General features: G+C 63.5%; 1 protein-coding gene across 6 annotated transcripts in view; it reads left to right on the top strand.

The window, feature by feature from the left end:
• Positions 1-19,993, top strand: part of DAGLA (diacylglycerol lipase alpha) — a 62,419-nt gene extending 42,426 nt beyond the window's left edge. For all 6 annotated transcript variants that reach the window (XM_073883633.1, XM_025878770.2, XM_073883634.1 and 3 more), the window contains 15 exons: positions 892-979; positions 3,013-3,147; positions 3,631-3,708; positions 5,547-5,671; positions 8,461-8,614; positions 8,989-9,072; positions 9,179-9,256; positions 10,166-10,246; positions 11,116-11,258; positions 11,584-11,652; positions 12,003-12,075; positions 13,302-13,498; positions 14,225-14,354; positions 14,860-15,044; positions 16,412-19,993. In XM_073883633.1, the coding sequence (XP_073739734.1) occupies positions 892-979; positions 3,013-3,147; positions 3,631-3,708; positions 5,547-5,671; positions 8,461-8,614; positions 8,989-9,072; positions 9,179-9,256; positions 10,166-10,246; positions 11,116-11,258; positions 11,584-11,652; positions 12,003-12,075; positions 13,302-13,498; positions 14,225-14,354; positions 14,860-15,044; positions 16,412-17,378 (2,587 nt within the window). In that variant the 3' untranslated portion in view covers positions 17,379-19,993. The remainder of the gene's footprint in view (positions 1-891; positions 980-3,012; positions 3,148-3,630; positions 3,709-5,546; positions 5,672-8,460; positions 8,615-8,988; positions 9,073-9,178; positions 9,257-10,165; positions 10,247-11,115; positions 11,259-11,583; positions 11,653-12,002; positions 12,076-13,301; positions 13,499-14,224; positions 14,355-14,859; positions 15,045-16,411) is intronic.
• Positions 19,994-20,866: the final 873 nt, after the last annotated feature.

Genomic DNA, 20,866 nt, shown 5'->3' with positions numbered 1-20,866 from the left:
TTCGGGGCACCTGGGTGGCTCAGTCAGTTAAGCGTCTGCCTTCAGCTCAGGTCATGATCTCAAGGTCCTGGGATTGAGCCCCACATTGGGCTCCCTGTTCAGCAGGGGAGTCCGCTTCTCCCTCTCCCTCTCCCTCTCCCTCTGCCCCTGCTCGTGTGCTCTCTCACTCACTCTCTCTCTCAAATAAAAATAAAATCTTTAAAAACAGAACAAACAAAAAACCACACCGATTTCTGGGCACCCAGCATTGGAAGGGCCTCTGTGGATAATCAGCCAGCACTCTGCCCTTGGGTGTGGCCTCCTGGATACCCTGACTCCCTGTCAGAGCAGCTAGACACATTGGGGCTGGGGCTGGGGGTGGGAATGGACAGGCGCCAGCCATGCAGATGAAGGGTGGGGGCCCTTGCCCCCTCTAATGTAACAGATCCAAGGAGTTGGGAGATGCAGAGCCTCACGTGCCCCTTAAATTTCCCCCAAGTACAGAGAGTGCTGGGTATCTGAAATCCTTTCCAAGGGGAAGCAAGTCTGTCCAACAGGTCTGCTCCAGTGAGTTGGCTAAGAGGCCCAGCACCCTGCTGCAGTGTCCCAGGGTTCTTAGTTTGAGCCGTTGGACACCTGAGCCACAGAGCGGCCCCCAGTTTGGGCTCCCACCTCTGAAGTCCGCTGGGCATGCTGGTGTTCAGTCTGCCAGAAGCTGGGAGCATGGCCAACCGTAGGCCATCTTAGACCAGCAGTGTCCCCCCAGGGGACCCTGGCCAGGCCCAGGCCTGTTCTCTCCTAGACCCCCTGCTGGAGAGCTCCGTGGTGGGATCCTGGGAACAGGCTGCCCTGTTCCCATCACATCTGGTCCCGCCCCCTGACCTCACACATACCAACTCTGTCCCCTTGCAGGCATCGCTTGGAGGAGGGTCAGGCCACCAGCTGGTCGCGCCGGCTCAAGGTGTTCCTGTGCTGCACTCGGACAAAGGACTCCCAGTCAGTAAGTACCAGGACACCGCTTCCCTCTGGCGCACACCCTGCCGCCAGCCACTGAGGGGCCGCCACTCCTCGGCAGAGCCGGTGGGGCAGGGCTGCCAGAAGGGCCCTGGGTTTTAAGCAGGAGCAAGGTGAGGACCTGGTATCCACTGACTGGCCGACTCCCTCCGGCATGTGAAACGGGCAATCCCTGGCCTTGTCGCGGGGACGGAAGGGTTTCAAGACCTTTCGTCCGGCCCCTTGGAACTTACAGTAGTTTAGGAGAGGAGACACTAAAAAATCAGGGTGACCTGAAAGCACAGAAAAGCAGCGTGTCACCAGCTGCAAAGGGCTCTGGAAGATCCGTCGCAGCTGTCAGGTGCTGAGCCCAGACGCCCGTAGCCAGCCTCTGGGCCTGGTGCTCGGAAGAGCAGCCTGAGGGGCCCGGTGCTGCCGAAGCAAGGCCGGCTCAGCGGAGGGCAGCCCCTGGGGGGGAAGTAGGGCCCCTGGGGTCCTCGAGACAGACCCCCCACGCTGGCAGGGCCCTTAGAGACCATCTAGTGTCCCCCCCACCTCCCACCCCTCGTTTTTCAGATCAGACAGCTGAGGCCCAGAGAGGTGGTGTGACTTGCTCAACGTCCCACAGCTAGTTAGTGGCAGAACCAGTGAGGTCAGGAGACCACTCCTCCCTGAGCCAGACAGCAAGTGCCCTCCATGGAAGCCACTGGAAGCCTGAGTGGCTCCTTCCCTCCAGCAGCCCCTGGTGAGCTGTAGAGTGAGTAATCAGGTATAAGAAAGCCCCCCACTCCCCGGAGGTTCCCTGGTGGGTGGGGATCACCCCCATGGGCCTCTCTGGGGGGTCTAGAGCGACACACCCACCCCTCCTGGGCACATGGGGCTGATGTTAGGGCACTGCGGGGAGGGGTGGCCCAGGATCTGGGTCCCATCAAACACTGGGGATCAGGTCCAGCCCAGAGCACGTTTTGATCCCTCTGTGCTGTGGTGGCTTCAAATTTGAATTGAGTGCTAACGTGAAGAAGCAGGGCATTCATGTACAGTTTCGTATCTCTAGGTCTAGCAGTGTGGGCCCCTCGCAGGGCAGTCAGCCGGAGCCGAGTAGTAGCTAGCGCCGTTTGGCCTCATTAGGCCTTTGAGTTTGCAACCCCCAATTTTTGTTCTCTTACAAATGCCGGGCACTCAAGGGTGAAACCCAGCGAGAGAAAACCACTTGCCACGAGTTTGCTCCCATCATAGCCCCCCGACCCCAACAGGTTAGGGAAAAGGTTCCCGACTCCCACGCGGACCGAGGCAGGGAGAATGCTGGGCTCAGGGACAGGCAGGGCTGCCTTTGGCTGCGCACCTCCTGCCTCCTGCCCTGGGCTCGGGCTGGCCCGAGGACCAGGCTTGCGGGGAAGCCAGAGGGGCCACCGGCCCGGCGTCACACCCTTATCCAGGCACATTGTGAGGGTCCCTGAGCCGGCAGCTGTGGGCGGGTGGGGGAGGGGGGCCTGCCCCCCCCCCCCCCCCCGCCCCGAGGCTCGGCCCTTAGGAGGCCTTTCCAGGTCACAGCTGCTGAGAGGTGGGAAGCAACTCAGTGTGGGGAGGCAGCAGTCAGGAGCTCAGTTTGGGCTTCTCTGCTAGAGAGAAAGGCGGAGGAGAAACAAGCCGGGCTGAGCAGGCCTTGATTCGTAGTGGCTGGGGAAAGAACGGGAAATGGCTCACATTGGCATCTGTGCGTGGTAGGCGGTGACGGTGAGTGCTGTAGGAGCTCCGAGGACAGGAGAGGGCCGGGAGGTGGAGGCCGGACAAGGCTCGGTGGCTGTCACAGACAGCTCTGGCCACGTCTGCGGGGGTCCAGAGCCCAGGCTAGGGCCCTCGGGGTCATGGCTGCAGAGGGCCAGGCGGGGTGTGGGCCCGGCTGGTGCCAAGCAGGTACCGGGGGCGAGCTGGCCCTGGGCCCGGAGCAGAGCCCCAGTCCTGGGGGATTCATGCCTGGTCTCTCACCTTCTCTCCTGCTCCCCTGCCCCTGCCTCCCGCCCACCCCCCCGGACCCCACAGGACGCCTACTCAGAAATCGCCTACCTCTTTGCCGAGTTTTTCCGAGACCTCGACATCGTGCCATCCGACATCATTGCTGGCCTGGTGCTGCTCCGGCAGCGGCAGCGGGCCAAGCGCAACGCCGTGCTGGACGAGGTGAGCACCTGCCCTCCTCCGGGCCCCTCCCCGGGGTCCCTCTGGTCACCCCCTGATGCCAGCTCCCCTCCTGCCTCTGGCTCGAGTGACTTCCCTCTGCCGGGCCAGCCGCCCTCATGACTAATGATGCTCGGTGCCTCGGCCCTCCGCACTTACCTCCATCCCAACCCCCCCAGCACCCCGATCCCAGCTGGGACCTCCCAGCATTCCCTACAAAGCGCGTTACCCTCAGCCTGGGCAGGAATGTCCCCGGGGCAGCGGGGGGGTGTTTGATGCTCTTGGTGGAAAGGGAGCAATGGACATGTGAGGAGACCTCCGATTTGGGGAAACTGGCTGGGTCGTGGAAGAGCTAGAAAGCACACGCTCGTTTGGGCGTTCAGGCCCTTGGGAAGCAGGCAGAGTCAGAGCCTGGGGGGCTGGACCCCCTTTCTCCGCCATACCCCCTGGACCTGGGACAGCCACCTTCACATCCTGGTTTTACAGGCGAACAATGACATTTTGACCTTCCTGTCTGGGATGCCAGTGACCAGAAACACCAAGTATCTTGACCTCAAGAACTCGGTGAGTCAGACCCCCTGCCCCGGGTCCCTCGCCCTCTGCTGGGGCGGCCTGAGCAGGCCACCTGCCCACTGCCCCGACAGCATGGGCGGCACCTCCTCCTCTGTGGGTCCCCCTGCAGCTCTCCACGTAGCCTCCCTCCTCAGTTCACACCCCTTCCTCCTGAGGACCGCCCCCGTCATGCTGGTCCCGTGGTCAAAACCCTGGAATCAGCTTCACTACACTCAGAATGTTCAGTCCTGGCCTCGTGAGATCCTAAGGTGCTTCCCAGGCGTGCGCGGCTTACACGGTTGCTACTCCTGTTCTCCTAAGAGGCAGCGTGACATACCGCACTGCTTATGGAACCTCTTCTCAGGCCTCTGTACTAGAACCCCAGTGTTTCACAGGTAAAGGTGGGGCCGGTCCTGTGGCCAGGGGAGCCCCCTCACCACCACAAGGGCCCTGTGCTGCCCGGGGCCGACACTGCAGCTGGCGGCCTCAGGAGCAAACCGATTAGGGGTGCTTCAGCTCCGCCGCTGTCGCTGTGACCTTGAGCAAGTCCTCCATCCCTTCTGAGCCCGTTCCTGCGTGGGTAATGATGCTGGGCGTACCTTCCCCCCAGAGCGCTAGTGGAGAGGAAATGAGTCATTCTGAGTCCAGTTCCGCAGTCGGGACCTACTAGAAAGGATTCCTCCCTTGTATCTAGATCCCCTAGAAAAGCCTCCAGTCTCCATCTGTCCCCACTGCCCAAAGTAGCTGCGTGTATCCCCTCTGAAAATGGCCCGCCCGCAGCAGGTGCCCTGCCTGGCCTCGCTTACCTGGATCGCCCCGGGTTCTCCCGCCACGTGAGGAGGGGGCAGAGGCAGGCCGCAGGGCCTTCAGGTGCTGGGGTCTCTGCCTGCCACTTGGCAGAGCCTGCCAGCGCCCCGCCCTCCAGCCGGAGCCGAGCTCTGACACACAGAGAAGTTAATTACCTTCTCCAGCTCATTCCTAAAGAGCAGACAGAGCTGGCCCGGGGATGCCTCCACCCCTCTGGGCCCTTATTAAAGTGCTACCTATTTCACTTCAGAAGATGACTAATCACCCTCTTTAACTTTTACAAGGTGACTAATTCCCCCTAAGTGCAGGAGCCCTCCAGCACCTGGCACACCCGGGACACTGGAAGCCGCTTTGCTGGGACACCTGTGTCTCCTGTCTCCTTCCAGCCCATCGGGCTGATAATAACAACAGCCACCGGCCTCAGACTCTGGGTTTCAAACTGGTGCCTTTCTCTGCAGAGATTCCAATCTGCTCCAGACATCCGTGGGGAGCCCGTGACTTGCCCAGTCAAACTGGAGTCTCCCCATATTTGCAGACAAAGAACTTGCAGGCAGAGAGAGTGTTGCCGATTTGTCAGGTCACCCAGCGTCTACAGGGCCAGCCCTGCTGCTCAAGGCCCGGACACCCCCAGCTGGAGGACAGGGCCCAGGGCCTCTGAGGGTTAAACTTCCCTTCCCAGGCCTGATTGCTGAGGCGGGTGATGGCCACTCACGCCTCCCCCTCACTTCCCTTCTCTGGAAAACAGGCAAGGAAATCGATCCAGTGCTCCGAGTGGTTTTCTGTCCCCAAATCATTAATTCGGAGGTTGGAGCATCAGGAGAGGCCCCAGGAGGCTTCGTGCCCTGGTTGCATGGAGATAATTAGGGAAATGCAATTATCATCTGGAGGAGCGGTCCTTCCTCCAAGACAGGAGCACGGTGGGCCCGCAGTCCCCCGGGGAGGCCAGGAGGGCCGCTCCCTCCTCCATCCAAGGGGAGCCCTTGGGCCGAGAGGCTGTAGGCCGGAACGGTGAGAGGTGACCACCTCCCCCTGCTTTCTTCCAGCAAGAGATGCTCCGCTACAGAGAGGTCTGTTACTACATGCTCTTCGCCCTGGCCGCCTATGGGTGGCCCATGTACCTGATGCGGAAGCCGGCCTGCGGCCTCTGCCGCCTGGCGCGGTCCTGCTCGTGAGTACCCCTGTCCCGTCCTTCCGGCCGGCCGGCCGGCGTGTGTGGGCCAGCAGCGGTCCTGAGGCTGGGCCAGCCTGTGGGAGACTCTCCCCGAACAGACTGTGCCTGCCGCCCCGCCCCCCGTGGTCTGTGGCCTGCATGGCTTCTCTTCCACACCGCCTCTGGGCCTCGGCCTCTCTAGGTCTGCATTATCCTTAGGCGGGGAAGAGCGTGGGCTCTGGAATCACACAGTATTTGGTTTGAATCCAGATGTTGTCGCTGGCAGCCATGGGCGAGTCGGCCTACCTCCGCAAGGCTCAGTTTCCTTATCTGTAAAGTGGGGGTGGCAGTACCTACCTCCTGGAGTTGGTTTGAGAGGATCGAGTGAGGGTTGCCCAGCATCGGACCCTGCTGGCTCCCTTCCCCTCCCGCCCCTCTCTGCCCCGCTCGACCACTCCGCTCCCCTCTGCCTATGTCTTTCTTCTCCTGCTCCTGTCCCATGTGCTCTGCCTTTCTGGAAGAAAGGACTTTCCTAGTAGAGGCCCAGTCTGTGGAGGCCTCTGGAAGGGTGTCAAGAAGGCCCTTTAGTGAAAGACTTTGACCCTCTTCACAGGGATTGGGCAAGCACCTGCCCAAACCTGCCCACACGCCACCCCTGGGCGCCGGGTGGACTCTGCTTTCCTAACTGAGCCAGAGAAGGGCACAGCTCCAGGAGGGGCCCTTCTCCGTTGGTGTCTCCACCCTCAGCCTGGCCCAGACAGAAGGAGGACAGGTCCCTGGCTCCCTCGTCTGGAAAGGCTGACCTTCTGTCTGTGACACCCCTGCCCTTGGGGCAGCCACACCCCTCCTGCGCTGCCCTTCCTTTCTGCAGAAGGATGGGTAGCCCTTGGGACCCTGTTCTCCCATCCTCCAGTGACTCACCGAGTGAGTGGGACCAGGCACCCCATGCCCCCTCCCACAGCTGGCTGTCCTCCCAGCATCCTTGGGAGTCCCTGCCACTGCTGAGAAGCTTCTCCGAATGAGCACCAGACCAGGAGCCTCGAGCCCTGGGCTCTGAGGGGCTCTGCTCCGTTACTCACTGGCAGGGTGAGGACATCGCCAGTGCAGGCAATGCCTGTCCAGCCTGCCCATGGGGTATTTGAGAAGCCAGGGAGTCGCTGGCAGGCTGGGCCCTCGGGGGGATCTGCAGACAGGAGGGATGCTGCTTCGTCAGCTTCTCGGGGCTGCGAGGAGAAAGCCCAGGTGTCTGTCCCTGAAGGCCACACTGTGGTGGCCACGTGCCGGCTGAGGCTACGGAGTGGAGGCAGCTGCCTGGGAACAGGAGTCTGGACCCCAGACCCGGGTCGGCCCCCCCTTGGCCCTGCAGTCGCGGAGGGCTCCCCCCACGTGCCTTGAGGTGGTCGCCCACTGCAGGCCCCGTGGCTTCCCAGACTCGGCTGGACCCTGAGTTTTCCCAGCGAGGCCTCTCCTCATTGGGAAGTAGGTAACAGTCCCTTAGGCGCTGCTTGGGTGAGGACAAACCGCTCAGCATCCCCGAAATTCGGGACTCTTCATAAAATCTCAGCTCTCCTCTCGAGACAGGGAGCCCATGGGGCCTGGTGTTCCGGCTCACGGCTCCAGGGCCCCATCTGTTGGCTGCTGGCTCCCTCTGGCGGCCTGAGGAGTCGCTGCACCCTGAGCAGCGGGGCGGGGGGGGGGGCTCAGATGCTCATTTGGGGGATGCCTCTGTGTGCCTGGTGCTGGGCACGTGACTGCACATGGGGCAGAGCAGCCCCGGCCCTGGGGAGCCGTTGCCGGGGGGAGAGGCAGACAGTACACAGAGAAGGGCGCAGAGCCTCCAGGACCAGAGGCACGCTTGGGAGAGAAATAAAGAGGGGGGTGTTGTCCGGCCAGGGAACACTGGCAGGGGGCTGGCTGGGCTAGAGGGGGTGTCCAAGGCGGACCTCACCATGACATACACTCGAGCAGAGGCCCGTAGGAAGTGAGGAGTCCTGTCGGGCAGTCTGGCCAGTGCATCTGAGGGTGGGCAGGAGGGCCAGTGGGGCCCGAGGGAGGTCGGAGGCGGCAAGCCAGGGAACCGGGCCAGATGGGGCAGCGCCGGTGACCCTCGCAAGGACTCTGGCTCTTACACTGGACAGGAAGGGCATCACTGTCGGGTTTCGAGTGAAGCGACATGGCTCGACTTAGGTCTTAGGGGGTCGCTCTGGCTGCCGATGGAGAACATCGAGCGCAAGAGTAGATGAGGGAGGCACGTCAGGAGGCCACCATGACGCTCCGAGGCAGAGATGATGGTGGCAGGGGTGGGCGCGAGGGAAAGTGGTTGGAGTCCGTTCCGAAGTTGAAGGCAGGGTGAGCCGATGTGCCGAGCGACCGATGGGCTGTGGGACGTGAGGTGGGGAGGGGACGTGAGGCCAGCTCCAAGGACGGCGCTGGGCAATGAGCAGGGGGACTCAGGGAGCACACGGGGGCGGGCCAGCAGGGCCTGGGGCGGCGGGAGGGGGGCACCTGGGGGCCCGGAGCAGGTCGGGCGGTTCGGTAGCTCAGAGGCCGGAGACGGGTGAGGAGCTAGCAAGAAGAGAAGGACGCAGCTATGGCGGAGGATGGGCCCAGGGAGGCCGCCAGTGAGGGGGGAGCGATGGAGGGGTGAGGCGGGGAGAGCGTTGTGGGGAGCGGGAGAGGCCCCCCGGGTCCCCTGCCGCCAGGAGGCCAAGTCGGGTGAGGGCTCTGGGACCGTTCGAGGGGGGGTTCCAGAGCGGCTGGCGGGGACAGGTGCTCTCGGGGTCTCTGAGCCCCCGCCCCCCTGCCAGGTGCTGCCTGTGCCCCGCGCGGCCCCGCTTCGCCCCAGGAGTCACCATCGAGGAGGACAACTGCTGCGGCTGCAACGCTATCGCCATCCGGCGCCACTTCCTGGACGAGAACATGGCCGCGGTGGACATCGTGTACACCTCCTGCCACGACGCGGTGAGCCGCCACGCCGGGCCCGTGGGCAGCGCCCCCCAACCCCCAGCCTACCCCGCCCCCCCCCGCCGCCGCGGCCGGGCCCGCACCCCCTCCGGGGCTAGGGAGTGCTCCCCGGGCCCTCTCGGCAGCGCTGTGGGGGAAGGGATGGGGGGCTCAGCAGCGAGGCCCTGGGGAGAGGGCAGCGGTCCCTGTAGACTCCGCAGGCAGGACAGCAGCTCCCAGGCAGCCTGAGCTGGAGGGGAGCCTGCAGGGAGCCCCGGCGGCCTTGCGGGGGCCCAGGCAGCTGGTTCCTTGGTCAGGAGACCTGCGTAGGTCGCTCCCCGAGTCTGGCCCCATCCCAGGGCCACTTGGCTCATGAGCCCCCCTTATCCTAGGTCTATGAGACCCCCTTCTATGTGGCAGTGGACCACGACAAGAAGAAGGTGGTGATCAGTATCCGGGGAACCCTTTCCCCCAAGGTATGCCCCGTGTGGCTCCCAGCCCACCCCTCACGGCCTCCGAGGGGTGCCCGCCTCCCCCTTCCTGGCCTCACCCCAGCCCTCACCTGTCTTCTCTCTCCACAAGGATGCCCTGACAGACCTGACCGGTGACGCCGAGCGCCTCCCCGTGGAGGGGCACCACGGCGCCTGGCTGGGGCACAAGGTACCGCTCCTCCCCGGCCCCCGAGGCCCCTTCTCCCCTCCCCTCCCTTGCCAGCACACACACCTGTCCTGCTCTTGGGGTGGGGGGTCTCCCTGCTTGCTGGGCCCCCAGGGAGAGATGGGTCAGAGGAGCCACGGATTCATCTAGAAGATCCACTGTGGCCCACCCACCGGGACCCCCGCAGTCCTGCCTGGCCCAGATCCTGCCCCAGAAGAGCCTGAAGAGGCAGCTGGGAAGAGATTGGTTTCTGTGAGACACACAACTCTTCTGAGCCTCAGTTTTGTCATCTGTGAAATGGAAATGATGTAATAAAGTGTCCACCGGCCCCCACAGCCAGGTTGTTAGGAGGGCCAAAGGGGAAATGGTTGAGACAGGATTGGTGAGATTCCAGTCATGGTTTTGCTGGTCTCTGAAAAGACCTCCCTCCCGGGGCGCCTAGGTGGTACAGCCAGTTAAGCGTCTGATTCTTTTGGGGTTTTGTTTTTTTTTTAAGATTTTATTTATTTGAGAGAGCACGCACATGAGCAGGGGGAGGGGCAGAGGGAGACGGAGAAGCAGACTCCCCACTGAGCAGGGAGCCCGATGCGGGACTCGATCCCAGGACCCCGGGATCACGACCTGAGCCGAAGGCAGACGCTTAACTGACTGAGCCACCCAGTCGCCCTCAAGCGTCTGATCCTTAGTTTCAGCTCAAGTCATGATCTCAGGGTCGTGAGACCAAGCCCTGTGTCCAGCTGCACACTCAGCACAGAGTCTGCTTAAGACTCTCTCTCCCTCTCCTTCTGCCCCTGCTCCCTGCATGCTCTCTCGCTCGCTCTCTCTCAAAATAAATAATCTTTTAAAAAAAATAAAATAAAAAATAAAAGACCTCCCTCCCCGTGACAGCCACCTCTGTCCCTCCTTGCCCAGGGAATGGTCCTCTCGGCTGAGTACATCAAGAAGAAGCTGGAGCAGGAGATGGTCCTGTCCCAGGCCTTTGGGCGAGACCTGGTGAGGCATTTTCCCTGGCACTGAGCCCTGGCCATGCTGGCTCTGCCTCCCCCAAAACAGCCCTGGGGGCAGGGTGCGTGCATGGGGGAGCCCCCCCACACCTTGTGCGGTGGCACAAGCCAGGCTCCTACACTCCCCTTTGATGCCTGACTCCCAGCCCCCTCCTCACTTGCTCAGTCCCTCCCCCGCCTCTGACCCCTTCCTCTCTCGTACCAGCATTTCTTGGGCCTCCCTGCCCAGCACCCCCAGTTATGAGCACCTGCTCCATGCCAAGCACTGGGGGCACAAAGATGGCTCTGGGCAGGGGCTTCAAAATATAGAGCAGGCCACAAAGAAAACTAATTACAGAGCCCATAGGAAGGGTGTTGCTCTGGTTGGGGCAATCTGGGTCCTACCCATCCCCTGCTCCGCGGGCAGGCAGCCCCCAAGGTGCTGCAACCGCCCTTCCCAAAGCCAAGCAGTCCTTGGCCTCAGGAGACCCCAGTCTAGTAGCTGGGACACAGAAACGGGCAGGTGACAATCTCCGTAGAAGGTACGCTATTACAGTAGAGTGTAATTACCATATGTAAAGGTCTGCCATGCGTGCAGATGCAGGGTCTAGGAGGGAGTAAGCCTCTCCCGGAAAATCAGGAGGGGCTTCTCCAAGGAGGTACTCTGAACAAGGTTTTGAAAGGTGAGTAGGAGTTTATTAGAAGAGTCTCCCCAGGAAGTTGCTCTGTGCGAGTCTAGCTTGGCTCTTCTGCTGCCACAGTGACCGCACAGCACAGACCCCGTGTCAGGACTCTGGGAAGACCCCTCTGCCTGCCCGGTATCAGCTATAGTCCGGACAATCCGGGGGGCAGGGCTCTCAGACTTCTCTTGGTTTTCAGGGCCGAGGAACAAAACACTACGGCCTGATTGTGGTGGGCCACTCCCTGGGTGCAGGCACCGCCGCCATTCTCTCCTTCCTGCTGCGCCCCCAGTACCCTACCCTCAAGTGCTTTGCCTACTCCCCACCAGGAGGCCTGCTGAGGTGAGCAGCCCGGAGCCTGAGCTGCCTGGGGTTGATGGGGCTGAAGGCCTAGGAGCTGGCCTGGGCAGTCTGGCTTCTGGTCACATGGGGGCCTGGGAATGGCCTGGTAAGTGGAGGGAGGGGTGCTCTGTCAAATGCCAGGCAGACCCCAGGATCTGCGCCCCGCAAAGCCTCACGGGCAGGAAGGGTGCGACCAGGAGCAGGCAGCCCAGCCTGGCACCTGTGAGCTCCCCGCAGGGCCTTGAACCAAAACACGAACCCCGGGAACGCTGGAACAGGGCCCCCTCACCACCCCTGCCTCAGCAACCCCTGGCTTCCTTTGCAGTGAGGACGCCATGGAGTACTCCAAGGAATTTGTGACGGCCGTGGTTCTGGGCAAAGATCTTGTCCCCAGGTGAGTTGCAAGTCACAAGTCGCTCCCTCTCACCACCATCCTGGCCAGCTATTCCTGCCCCCTTGGGGCCCCTCCCTCAGATTCCCATCTCCCCGGGGAATCCCAGAGCCCCCAGAGTCCCCAGGGCGAGAGGACAGGTGGCCCCACCCTGCCTGACCTCCCTTCCCTGGCTAGGCCCTGCTGCGCTGCAGACTCACCCCTGCCCACCCCTCCCACCCCATGATACCGACGGCGTGGTCTTCTCCTTTCCGTGGCTGCCGTGGGCGGGCCTGCCCCTCCGCCCGCACGCCCCACACCCCTCCCAGTCCCTGGCCCGGCCAGGCTGACATCCGGCTTGCTTCCTTCCCCAGGATCGGCCTCTCCCAGCTGGAAGGCTTCCGCAGACAGCTCCTAGACGTCCTACAGCGAAGCACCAAGCCCAAAGTGAGTTCCCCCGCTCCCCTGCTTGGCATGCGGGGCTCGCACAAAGCACAAGAGGGCCCAGCCATGTGAGGCCAGGCTCGATGTGGCCGATGTCACGGGAACACCGGGCCGTCAAACTCTCAGCACCTCCACGCTCATCTTGTCTCCCCTATGACCTGTCCTTGTACAGAGCGGGGAAACCGAGGCCCAGAGTGGGTAAGGGACTTGCTTTTGCTCACACACGCTGTCAGGACTGGGACCAGGGGCTCCTGAGTGCCAGCCCTGTCACCCAGAGCTGCCTAAAGTCAGGAAAAAGCAGGCCCAAGGCTCAAACTCGAAGTGCTTCGAGTTCGTGACAGGAAGGCGTCTGCCGAGCCCGCTGCGGTTCCCCAGACTCCACCGAGTCCTGATGCCACCGCCGGAGGGGGTCTGGGTGCAGTTTGTTCTGATGCTCCGCTGGGGCTAAGGAGAGGCTCAGCCCTGCCTCATCCCTCATCAGGTCTCCGAGCGCACTGGGGGCTCTTCCTGTGCCGAGCCAGCTTCAGCGTGCCAGGCGGGCGTGGGTGCCATGGCCAGGTACCCCGAGGCAGGCAGGAAGGGGCCAACCCAGACCAGCATGTCTTCTCTGACCCCCGGCCCCACCCCACTCATCATCCCTGCCCAGTTTGGACTGTTCCCAGCCTTGGTGCCCATGACCTTCTGGCAGGCAGGGCCCTGGGCCAGGCACCAGGTGGCAGAGGTGGGCAGGGCAGCAGAGCCTTAGGGGGCCATGTCTGCCTGGAGGAGCCCGGTTCTGGGAGGCAGAACTGCTCCTATCGGACCCAGGCCTGCGTGCTCGTCGGGTGGCTGGGGTCAACCCAGACGTGTCCAGGCCTCGTAGATGCAGCTGGACTGAACTTCGGTGTCTGCTCTGTCTCTGACGCGGGACATGACCCAGAGCAAGTCCCTTCCTTTGCTGGGCTGTTTTCCCCATCCTCTAGATGAGGAGTTGACTGGTCTTCCAGCCCCGTTCTAGCCCTGAAATTCAACAGTCATGTCATCTGTCCTTGGCATCTTTTTGGCCATTGTGGCCACCATATGCCTCAGCCACTGCCTCTTCAGGTGGGCACTGTTCTTCCCTCTGCCCCGTGGCCATCCCAGCTCCCACCTGTCACCTCTGAGCCCCCTTCTGAGGCCCCTCCTGCCGCTGCCCACCAGCCAGCCCTGGTCAGCTCTGTCCCCATCTCCCCCTCCCCAACCCTGCACAGTGGCGAATTATCGTGGGGGCCACCAAATGTATCCCCAAGTCGGAGCTGCCTGAGGAGGTCGAGGTGGCCACCCTTGCCAGCACACGGCTCTGGACCCACCCCAGCGACCTCACCATCGCCCTGTCTGCCAGCACCCCTCTCTACCCGCCCGGCCGCATCATCCATGTGGTCCACAACCACCCAGCAGAGCAGTGCTGGTAGGTGCTGCCTGTGACCCTGGGTCAGCTGGGAGGCGGCAGTGCCCAGGGGCGTGGGGGATGGGGCTGGCCTTGCTTAGCCACCCCCCTGGGACTGTGGGCAGAGGCGGGGAGAGGATTGCCCAGGACACTCATGGCAGGGTTGCACTGTCCTTGGGCCGTGGAAGTAGAAGAAAAGACCAGAGCAGGACCCCAGGCTCCTCTCTGGACAGTCCCAGCCTTTGTTCCCAGTGCCAGGCCTTCCCTGGTGTCCCCCAGGGTAGCTCTCCCCACTTATGGTCCATTTAAAAGCGGATGCCCTGGGGGGTCACCCTGAGGCCCTGGCCAGCTCCCGCCTCAGTTGTGTGGCATCCCCTCTGGAGTTAGTGGGCAGCGGTTGTGAGCAGGGGTGAGGCGGGGGCGGGAGAGATGAGTGGGCCAGCAGTACATAGACTTCTCCCACTTCGTGCTCTTTCAGAGGGTGGGGCCTGAACCCTCTGTCCCAGTGACAAAAGGCTTGTGAGCCGGGCCTTGCCCAGGGCTGAGCAGGTGTGGCCCAGGCCACGAGCAGGTGGTAGGCTATGTAGGGACTGTGGCTTAGGCCCCTTTGGCATCAACGTCCCTGGCCGGGGGAGGGGGAGGGTAAGGGCTTCGGGTGAGGCCGGAGCAGGGAGCCCAGGGACCTGGGGACCGGAGCCAGGCTGCCACCCACCCTCATCTTCCCCTCCGGCCCCTATGCTCCCCCAGCTGCTGTGAGCAGGAGGAGCCCACGTACTTTGCCATCTGGGGCGACAACAAGGCCTTCAACGAAGTGATCATCTCGCCGGCCATGCTACATGAGCACCTCCCCTATGTGGTCATGGAGGGGCTCAACAAGGTGAGCCCCCGGAGCAGCCTGGGCAGTGACGCCTCATCAGAGCCCTGCAGTGCCCTGTTGGCCAGGTCTCCATCCCCGTAGGACAGGCAAGGGTGCGGACGCTCAGAGAAGTGAGCCGGAACTCGTCTTTTGGTCCCCACACCTCTGCTGTCCACATCGCTATGTGGGCCCCATGGCGGGGAGGGGTCTGGGAGACTCCCAGGGACCTGGCCCATGACAGATGCGCAGCCGAGCAGGGGCACCCTCAGCCATCACCTGGCCACGGAAAGGCTGCCCATAGGGAAGGAGAACGTCAACTTGCTTCATCTGCAGGACAAGGCATGATTGCAGGGCCAGTCCCAGGCCGTGCTGGTGGAGCAGGGACCTGGGCTGGAGGTGGGGGGCAGGAGTGGGGCCCGGCCGACCCCATGAGGCTCTGGCCTGAGAGGCTTGGCCTGCTGCCCCGCCCCCACATGTGATTGTCACCCCTCCACCACCGCCACCAGCTTGCCCGACCTGTCCCCAGGTGCTGGAGAACTACAACAAGGGGAAGACGGCCCTGCTCTCTGCTGCTAAGGTCATGGTGAGCCCCACTGAGGTGGACCTGACTCCCGAGCTCATCTTCCAACAGCAGCCGCTGCCAACGGGGCCACCCATGCCCACTGGCCTCGCCCTGGAGCTGCCCACCGCGGACCACCGGAACAGCGTCAGGTGAGTCCTGCCGCGCAGCCCCACCCCGCCGCATTGGGTACGTGCGGCGCCACAGGTGCGTTCCGGAGCGTGAATGCTTGTGCACATGTGTATCCCGTGCACGCACCGGGCCTCCGGGTGTTCACGAAGCTCTGCACGCTTGCGCAGAAGGCTCGAACTTGCCCCTCTCTCCAGGATCTCCTGGCCTGCTCCCCTGGCCCCCCTAGCTTGCCATCACTAAAGCCCACGTGGGATGGTGGTCACCTAGGGATGCACAGACCCGGGGCCACAAGCACAAAGATTCACTGAGAGCCGTTTAGCCCACACAGATGGAGACCCGTGCGCTTACACACACGCACACAAGTATTCGTAGCGCGTACACATACGTGCTCACGAGCAGTAGCTCTAAGTGCACGGAGGGCCCCACACAGACATACTCCCGTACAGGGTGCACAACAAGACAGAGGCCGAGCCGCACATACAAAAGGGCTGTGAGGATGGGCCCCCGTGCACGTGAGTGTGTGAGCGCACCTGTGTCCGGACACGTAGACACGTGCAGCCAGCCTGGTATGCACACTGCACACATAACAGGGCCTTGCGTGCGTGCCCCCAGTCCCGCACACGCTCAGTATTCACACACACTCTTACAGGGGTTGGCTCTGAAAGGGTGGCTCCTTTTGGGGCGGGGGAGGAATCTTCCTGCCCTTCTGGGACCCTTCCGGGCCAGGTCACAGATCTGGCCAGGAGGCTGCTCGGAAGGGTGGTCGCCGCTTCCAGGCCCTTGGTGGGGACACCTGGACATCTCTCCCCACCATTTGTGCATTTCCTGTGGCCGCTGCATTGACCACATCTGCGCGGAGGAACGGCTGGGCCCCCCCCCCCCCCCGCCGCGCTCTCGCCTCTCCCCTGTCCGTCCAGCAGAGGGTCTAACCCATGGCAGAGGGGGGAGGAACCCCAGTGTGTGGTCCTGGCCGCTGCCCCCCCCCCCATGCAGAAGGGGCCCTGGCCCTGAGGGTGCCAGAGAACCAGTGGGGGCAGCTGTGGGCAGGGCTCTCTCCCTTTCTCCCTCCCCCTCCCTGCTCTCCCCTCCCACCACTGCCTCATGAGTGACTGGGGCAGCGCTCTGGGCACCCCAGGGCTCCCAGCGGGGCCTTAGGCCTTCGGTGCCCCCACCCACAACATCAGCCCCTTTTGCCTTCTGTCTTGGGTTCTTGTGAGTTGTTTTTTTCAAAATAAGCCTCCCTGCCCCACCCTGTTGAGCAACGGCTAAATTAACTCTCCCCTCCCCCCTTCCCCAAGTTCCCTGCAGCCCAGGAGGGGGAGCCCCCCCGCACCCCGGTGTCCCTGCCCCTCCTGAGTCTCGCGCCCCCCTGCCCTGCCCTCTGTAGGAGCAAGTCCCAGTCTGAGATGAGCCTGGAGGGCTTTTCAGAGGGGCGGCTGCTGACGCCAGCGGCGGCGGTGGCAGTGGCCCGCCAGGACCCCGTGGAGCTGCTGCTGCTTTCCACCCAGGAGCGGCTGGCGGCCGAGCTGCAGGCCCGGCGGGCGCCCCTGGCCACCATGGAGAGCCTGTCCGACACCGAGTCCCTCTACAGCTTCGACTCCCGCCGCTCGTCGGGCTTCCGCAGCATCCGGGGCTCACCCAGCCTCCACGCCGTGCTGGAGCGGGACGAGGGCCACCTCTTCTACATCGACCCCGCCATCCCCGAGGAGAACCCGTCCCTGAGCTCGCGCACCGAGCTGCTGGGGGCCGACAGCCTGTCCAAACACTCCCAGGACACGCAGCCCCTGGAGGCGGCCCCGGGCAGCGGGGGCATCACCCCCGAGCGGCCCCCCAGTGCGGCCGCCACCGAGGACGAGGAGGAGGGCGGCGGCGGCGGCAGCGGCGGCGGGGTGGCCGCCGGGGCAGAGCTGGCCCTGCACAACGGGCGCCTGGGGGACTCGCCCAGCCCTCAGGTGCTGGAGTTCGCGGAGTTCATCGACAGCCTCTTCAACCTCGACAGTAAGAGCAGCTCCTTCCAGGACCTCTACTGCATGGTGGTGCCCGAGAGCCCCACCAGCGACTATGCCGAGGGCCCCAAGTCCCCCAGCCAGCAAGAGATCCTGCTCCGCGCCCAGTTTGAGCCCAACCTGGTGCCCAAGCCCCCGAGGCGCTTCGCCGGCTCAGCGGACCCCTCCTCGGGCATCTCGCTCTCGCCCTCCTTCCCGCTCAGCTCCTCGGGCGAGCTCATGGACCTGACACCCACGGGTCTCAGCAGCCAGGAGTGCCTGGCAGTGGACAAGATCCGGACTTCTACCCCCACCGGCCACGGGGCCAGCCCCGCCAAGCAGGACGACCTGGTCATCTCGGCGCGCTAACACCCCAAGAGTGACTGCCGGCTGAGGCCCGGGTCGGGGGGAGGGGGGAGAGCAGGTGGCCCCTCGGGCTTCTGGTGGCTGCCCCCAGGGCCAAACAGCTTTGAGGAGAGTCTCCCCCCCCCCCCCCCCCGCCGCAGGGGCCGGTTTAGCCTCAGGCATGGGGCACTGCTGCTGAGCTGGGGGTCTGCAGCCCTACCTCAGCTTAGGGCCACCGGGGCGGGGCGGGATCCAGGTCCTCTAGATGGGGGAGGAGTGTGAAGCAGGGAGGAGCCTGGGGCAGCCTGTCAGGTGGGCAGGGCAGCACTCCGCCCTCCCAGCCTCACTGTGCCCCACAAGACGGGGGCCCGTGGGTCTGGCAACTCCCCATCACTGCCCTCCGGCTGCTCTCCCGGGGCCGAGATGGAGAGCGGCTCTCTCCCCACATACTCACATCTGTGGTCCAGGCTGGCATCTGCCCTGGCCACCCCCCAGATCTGGTGCCTGCTGGCCAGCCCCCTGGGGTGACCCCACACCAAGATGGCCCGCAGTGCTGTGTATGTTTACAGATGCTGCTGGGCTGGGCTCAGGATGTTTCCTGGGCTTGCAAGCACCCCCACCCCACCCTGCCCCATCATGGGTTCGAGCAGGGAGGGGAGGGGGCCCGTCTCCACAGAGCCCAAGGCAGCCACGGGGCCTGCAGGGGGCCTGGAGGAGAGTGGGGTCGAGACTACCCCTTCTCTGCTTGGTGCCCCTCATGATGATCCCTCTGGCAACGGGTCCGAGGTACCCTGGCCTGCCCCATCTGCCCATTACTTCCCGGCTTGCCTTCTACCCCCGGGGATCCTGGCCACTCAAAGGGCAGAAGTCACAGGTGTGACCACCCCTGGCTGCAGGGTCAGTGCCCTGGGAAGAAGGAGGGCACCCAAATCCCCCTTCCTTTGAGGGCCCCATGTAACCCCTTTATATCACCTCGCCCCCACGCCTAGGCAGCCTCAGGCCCTGGGATCTGAAACCAAACACACCTCCGTTCCCCTCAGCGCCCCCTCCTCACCGGCCTGAGCTCTGTCCTAGCAGCAGGGCTTTCTTCCCCCCACCCCCCACCCTCGAGGTCCTGTTGGCAGGACCTGGAGCCAAGAGTGGTGCATTGTGGGACCGGGCTAAAGGGGGAGAAGGAGGGCCAGGGGCTCTGGGGCCTTCCCCGTTCAGCTGGAGGCCTCCACAGCCCACGTTTGGGGGGTTCCTTCCCTGCTGGGTTGGGGAAGCAAGGGGGAGTCGGAGAACGCCCCCCACCCCGGCCCGGCCCGGGAAAGCTGGCCGGGGGAGGTGTGCATGCTGGCGTGGGTCGTGTTTGTGCATGTGCATGAGTGTGCGCCGCTCCGGAGGGAAGGGGCTGCTGGGGCTCCCAGCCCACCCGACCTGCCCTGCCTGCTTGCTGCCCCTCCCAGCCCACCGAGAACCTAGACTAGGATGGGGGCCTGTGCGGGAGGGATGCGTAGGGCGAGCTCAGTTTCAGATGTCGCCATCCCCCGTGTCCTTCCTGCTGCCCTGACCCCGGGTCTGGAAAACTGCTGTGTGCCCAGGCGCTGACCGCCCGCTTGTGCCTTCGTCTTGGAGGCAGACCCCCCCCCACACGCTGGCCCCTCCATGGCCTCTCCGGGGCTGCTAGACTCCCCTGACCAAGAAACCCGCCCCCCCCCCAATCTCATGATCACTGGTATCTGGGGCCTGTGTCCTGACCTCCGGCCCACACAGCTGGGACTGGCCCGGATGCTGCTCTGGGACCCCTGCCCACCCTGACAGATGGAGACAGAGAGTGGGGAGCTGGGCCTACCTCCCTCTCTGACAAGCACCCCCCCAACAAGACTCCAGGACGCCCCTGCTGAGGGGCCCGCTGCTGGCAGAGCCTGGGCCCGGCAGAAGCAAGATGGAATCAGTGGCCCTTAAGAGTTTAAAAAAAACAAATCGTAAATCAGAGTAAAGTTCCAACAAGCACCTCAGCCAATTGCTGGGCGAGACTTGGTGTCTGGCCTTTTAATTCTTCCTCTGCCAGGGTGGGCCCTGGGACCTCTAAGGGGGCGTGGTACCTACCCATGCCCAGGACTGAGCCATCAGGGACAGACTCCCCACCCCCAAGGCTGCAGCCGCGCAGGGTTACAGACTTGGGGCTGGGGCAGGCTCGGACTCAGCCCTGGATGCCCCAGGGTCAGCCCGCCCCGAACCCGCCCCCTGCCCCCCACATCCCTGAAGGAGTGGGCCTGCTGCGCATCTCTCCCTTCCTCCCCACACCACACTTTGGGGGGTCTGAGCCACCCCCCTCAGCCCAGCTAGGCTCAGACCCACCCCCACTCGCTCCCCCAGACCGCAGCACAAACTTTCCCAGCCGGGCGCTGGCCTGTTCTCCCAGGGGCCTGGGTGACCTCCATATGCAATCGGTGGCGAGCAGCTGGGCCCCAGAGACACTCATGCACTGTCCGTGCCATTCGCCCACGACTTTTTGTACTTACTGTATGAAAGATCCAAACTAATATTGCTGTAAAAAGGAGAGACAAATTAATATAGCTTATTCTATAAATATATCTGTATATAAAGGTTTCTGTATATTGTATAGAGCTGTGTATAAACTGGATGTAGAAGCACGCTGCCTTGAGTGACCTCTCTTCCCAGCAGGGGACGATGGGCTGGCGGGGCCCCGCGGCTGAGGTCAGTGGCGGCGGGCGGGGGGGGGGGTGCCCTCTGAGCCTGGCTCGCGCTGCTGTCGATGCCCTGGTCTAGGACCACACTCAGAGTCACAGTGAGGGACCAGAAGACCCTCAGAGCCCCACACGAATGGGGGCAGTCCCTTGTTGAGCCCTGCCCCCGTGAAAGATGTACAGGTGGGGGCGGGGGGTGCGGGATCCACGTTCATGACCTCATCAGGGCCTTGAAAGACGGGACTTGTCAGCCGCTTTTCTCCTCCCTGAAGGGTCTGGGGCACAGAGAGGGTAAGTAAGCTGCCCAAGACCACAGAGCCAGCATGTGGGGTACCAGGCTGGTCTGACAGTTCCCCCCCTTCCCGATACCCAATACCGAGAACTAGAGCAGAGGGGGAAGGACTCCAGTAAACCCCCCACCCCCAGCAGGGTAGCCCTGAAATGTGAGGGCCACTGGAAACCTTTGCCGAGTGCTTCTTTAGGAGGGTGCAGAATAGCTGGCCAGGCCCAGCCAGGCCACCCCAGGAACCCCAGCGCATGCAGGCTCCAGGACCGTGAGGCCTGGGGGGCAGCTGGCTGCAGGCCTTGGGTGAGCAGACATTTTGTTGGGCCTCCTGGAGCCCCAGGCCTGGCCTGCCCCACCCCCGGCCCCGTACAGCAGGTGGCGCTGTTCCTCCAGCCAGTCCCAGGGTGCCTGCAGAGTGAGCCCAGGCACTGAGCCAACCAAGCGTTGACCTGACCTTGACCTTCCCCTTCCCCACACTGCCCACCCTCTCACCACCACCCCCAAGCCCGGAGGGACCCTACTTGGTGGAGTTT

The sequence above is a fragment of the Callorhinus ursinus genome, unplaced genomic scaffold (genome assembly GCF_003265705.2).
Source record: "Callorhinus ursinus isolate GAN/ISIS: 27379988/994484 unplaced genomic scaffold, GSC_fseal_2.0 scaffold51, whole genome shotgun sequence".
In the NCBI taxonomy this organism is placed as follows: Eukaryota; Metazoa; Chordata; class Mammalia; order Carnivora; family Otariidae; genus Callorhinus; species Callorhinus ursinus.
Note: the sequence above shows the minus strand (reverse complement) of the source record. Positions and strands in the feature narration are given on the sequence as shown.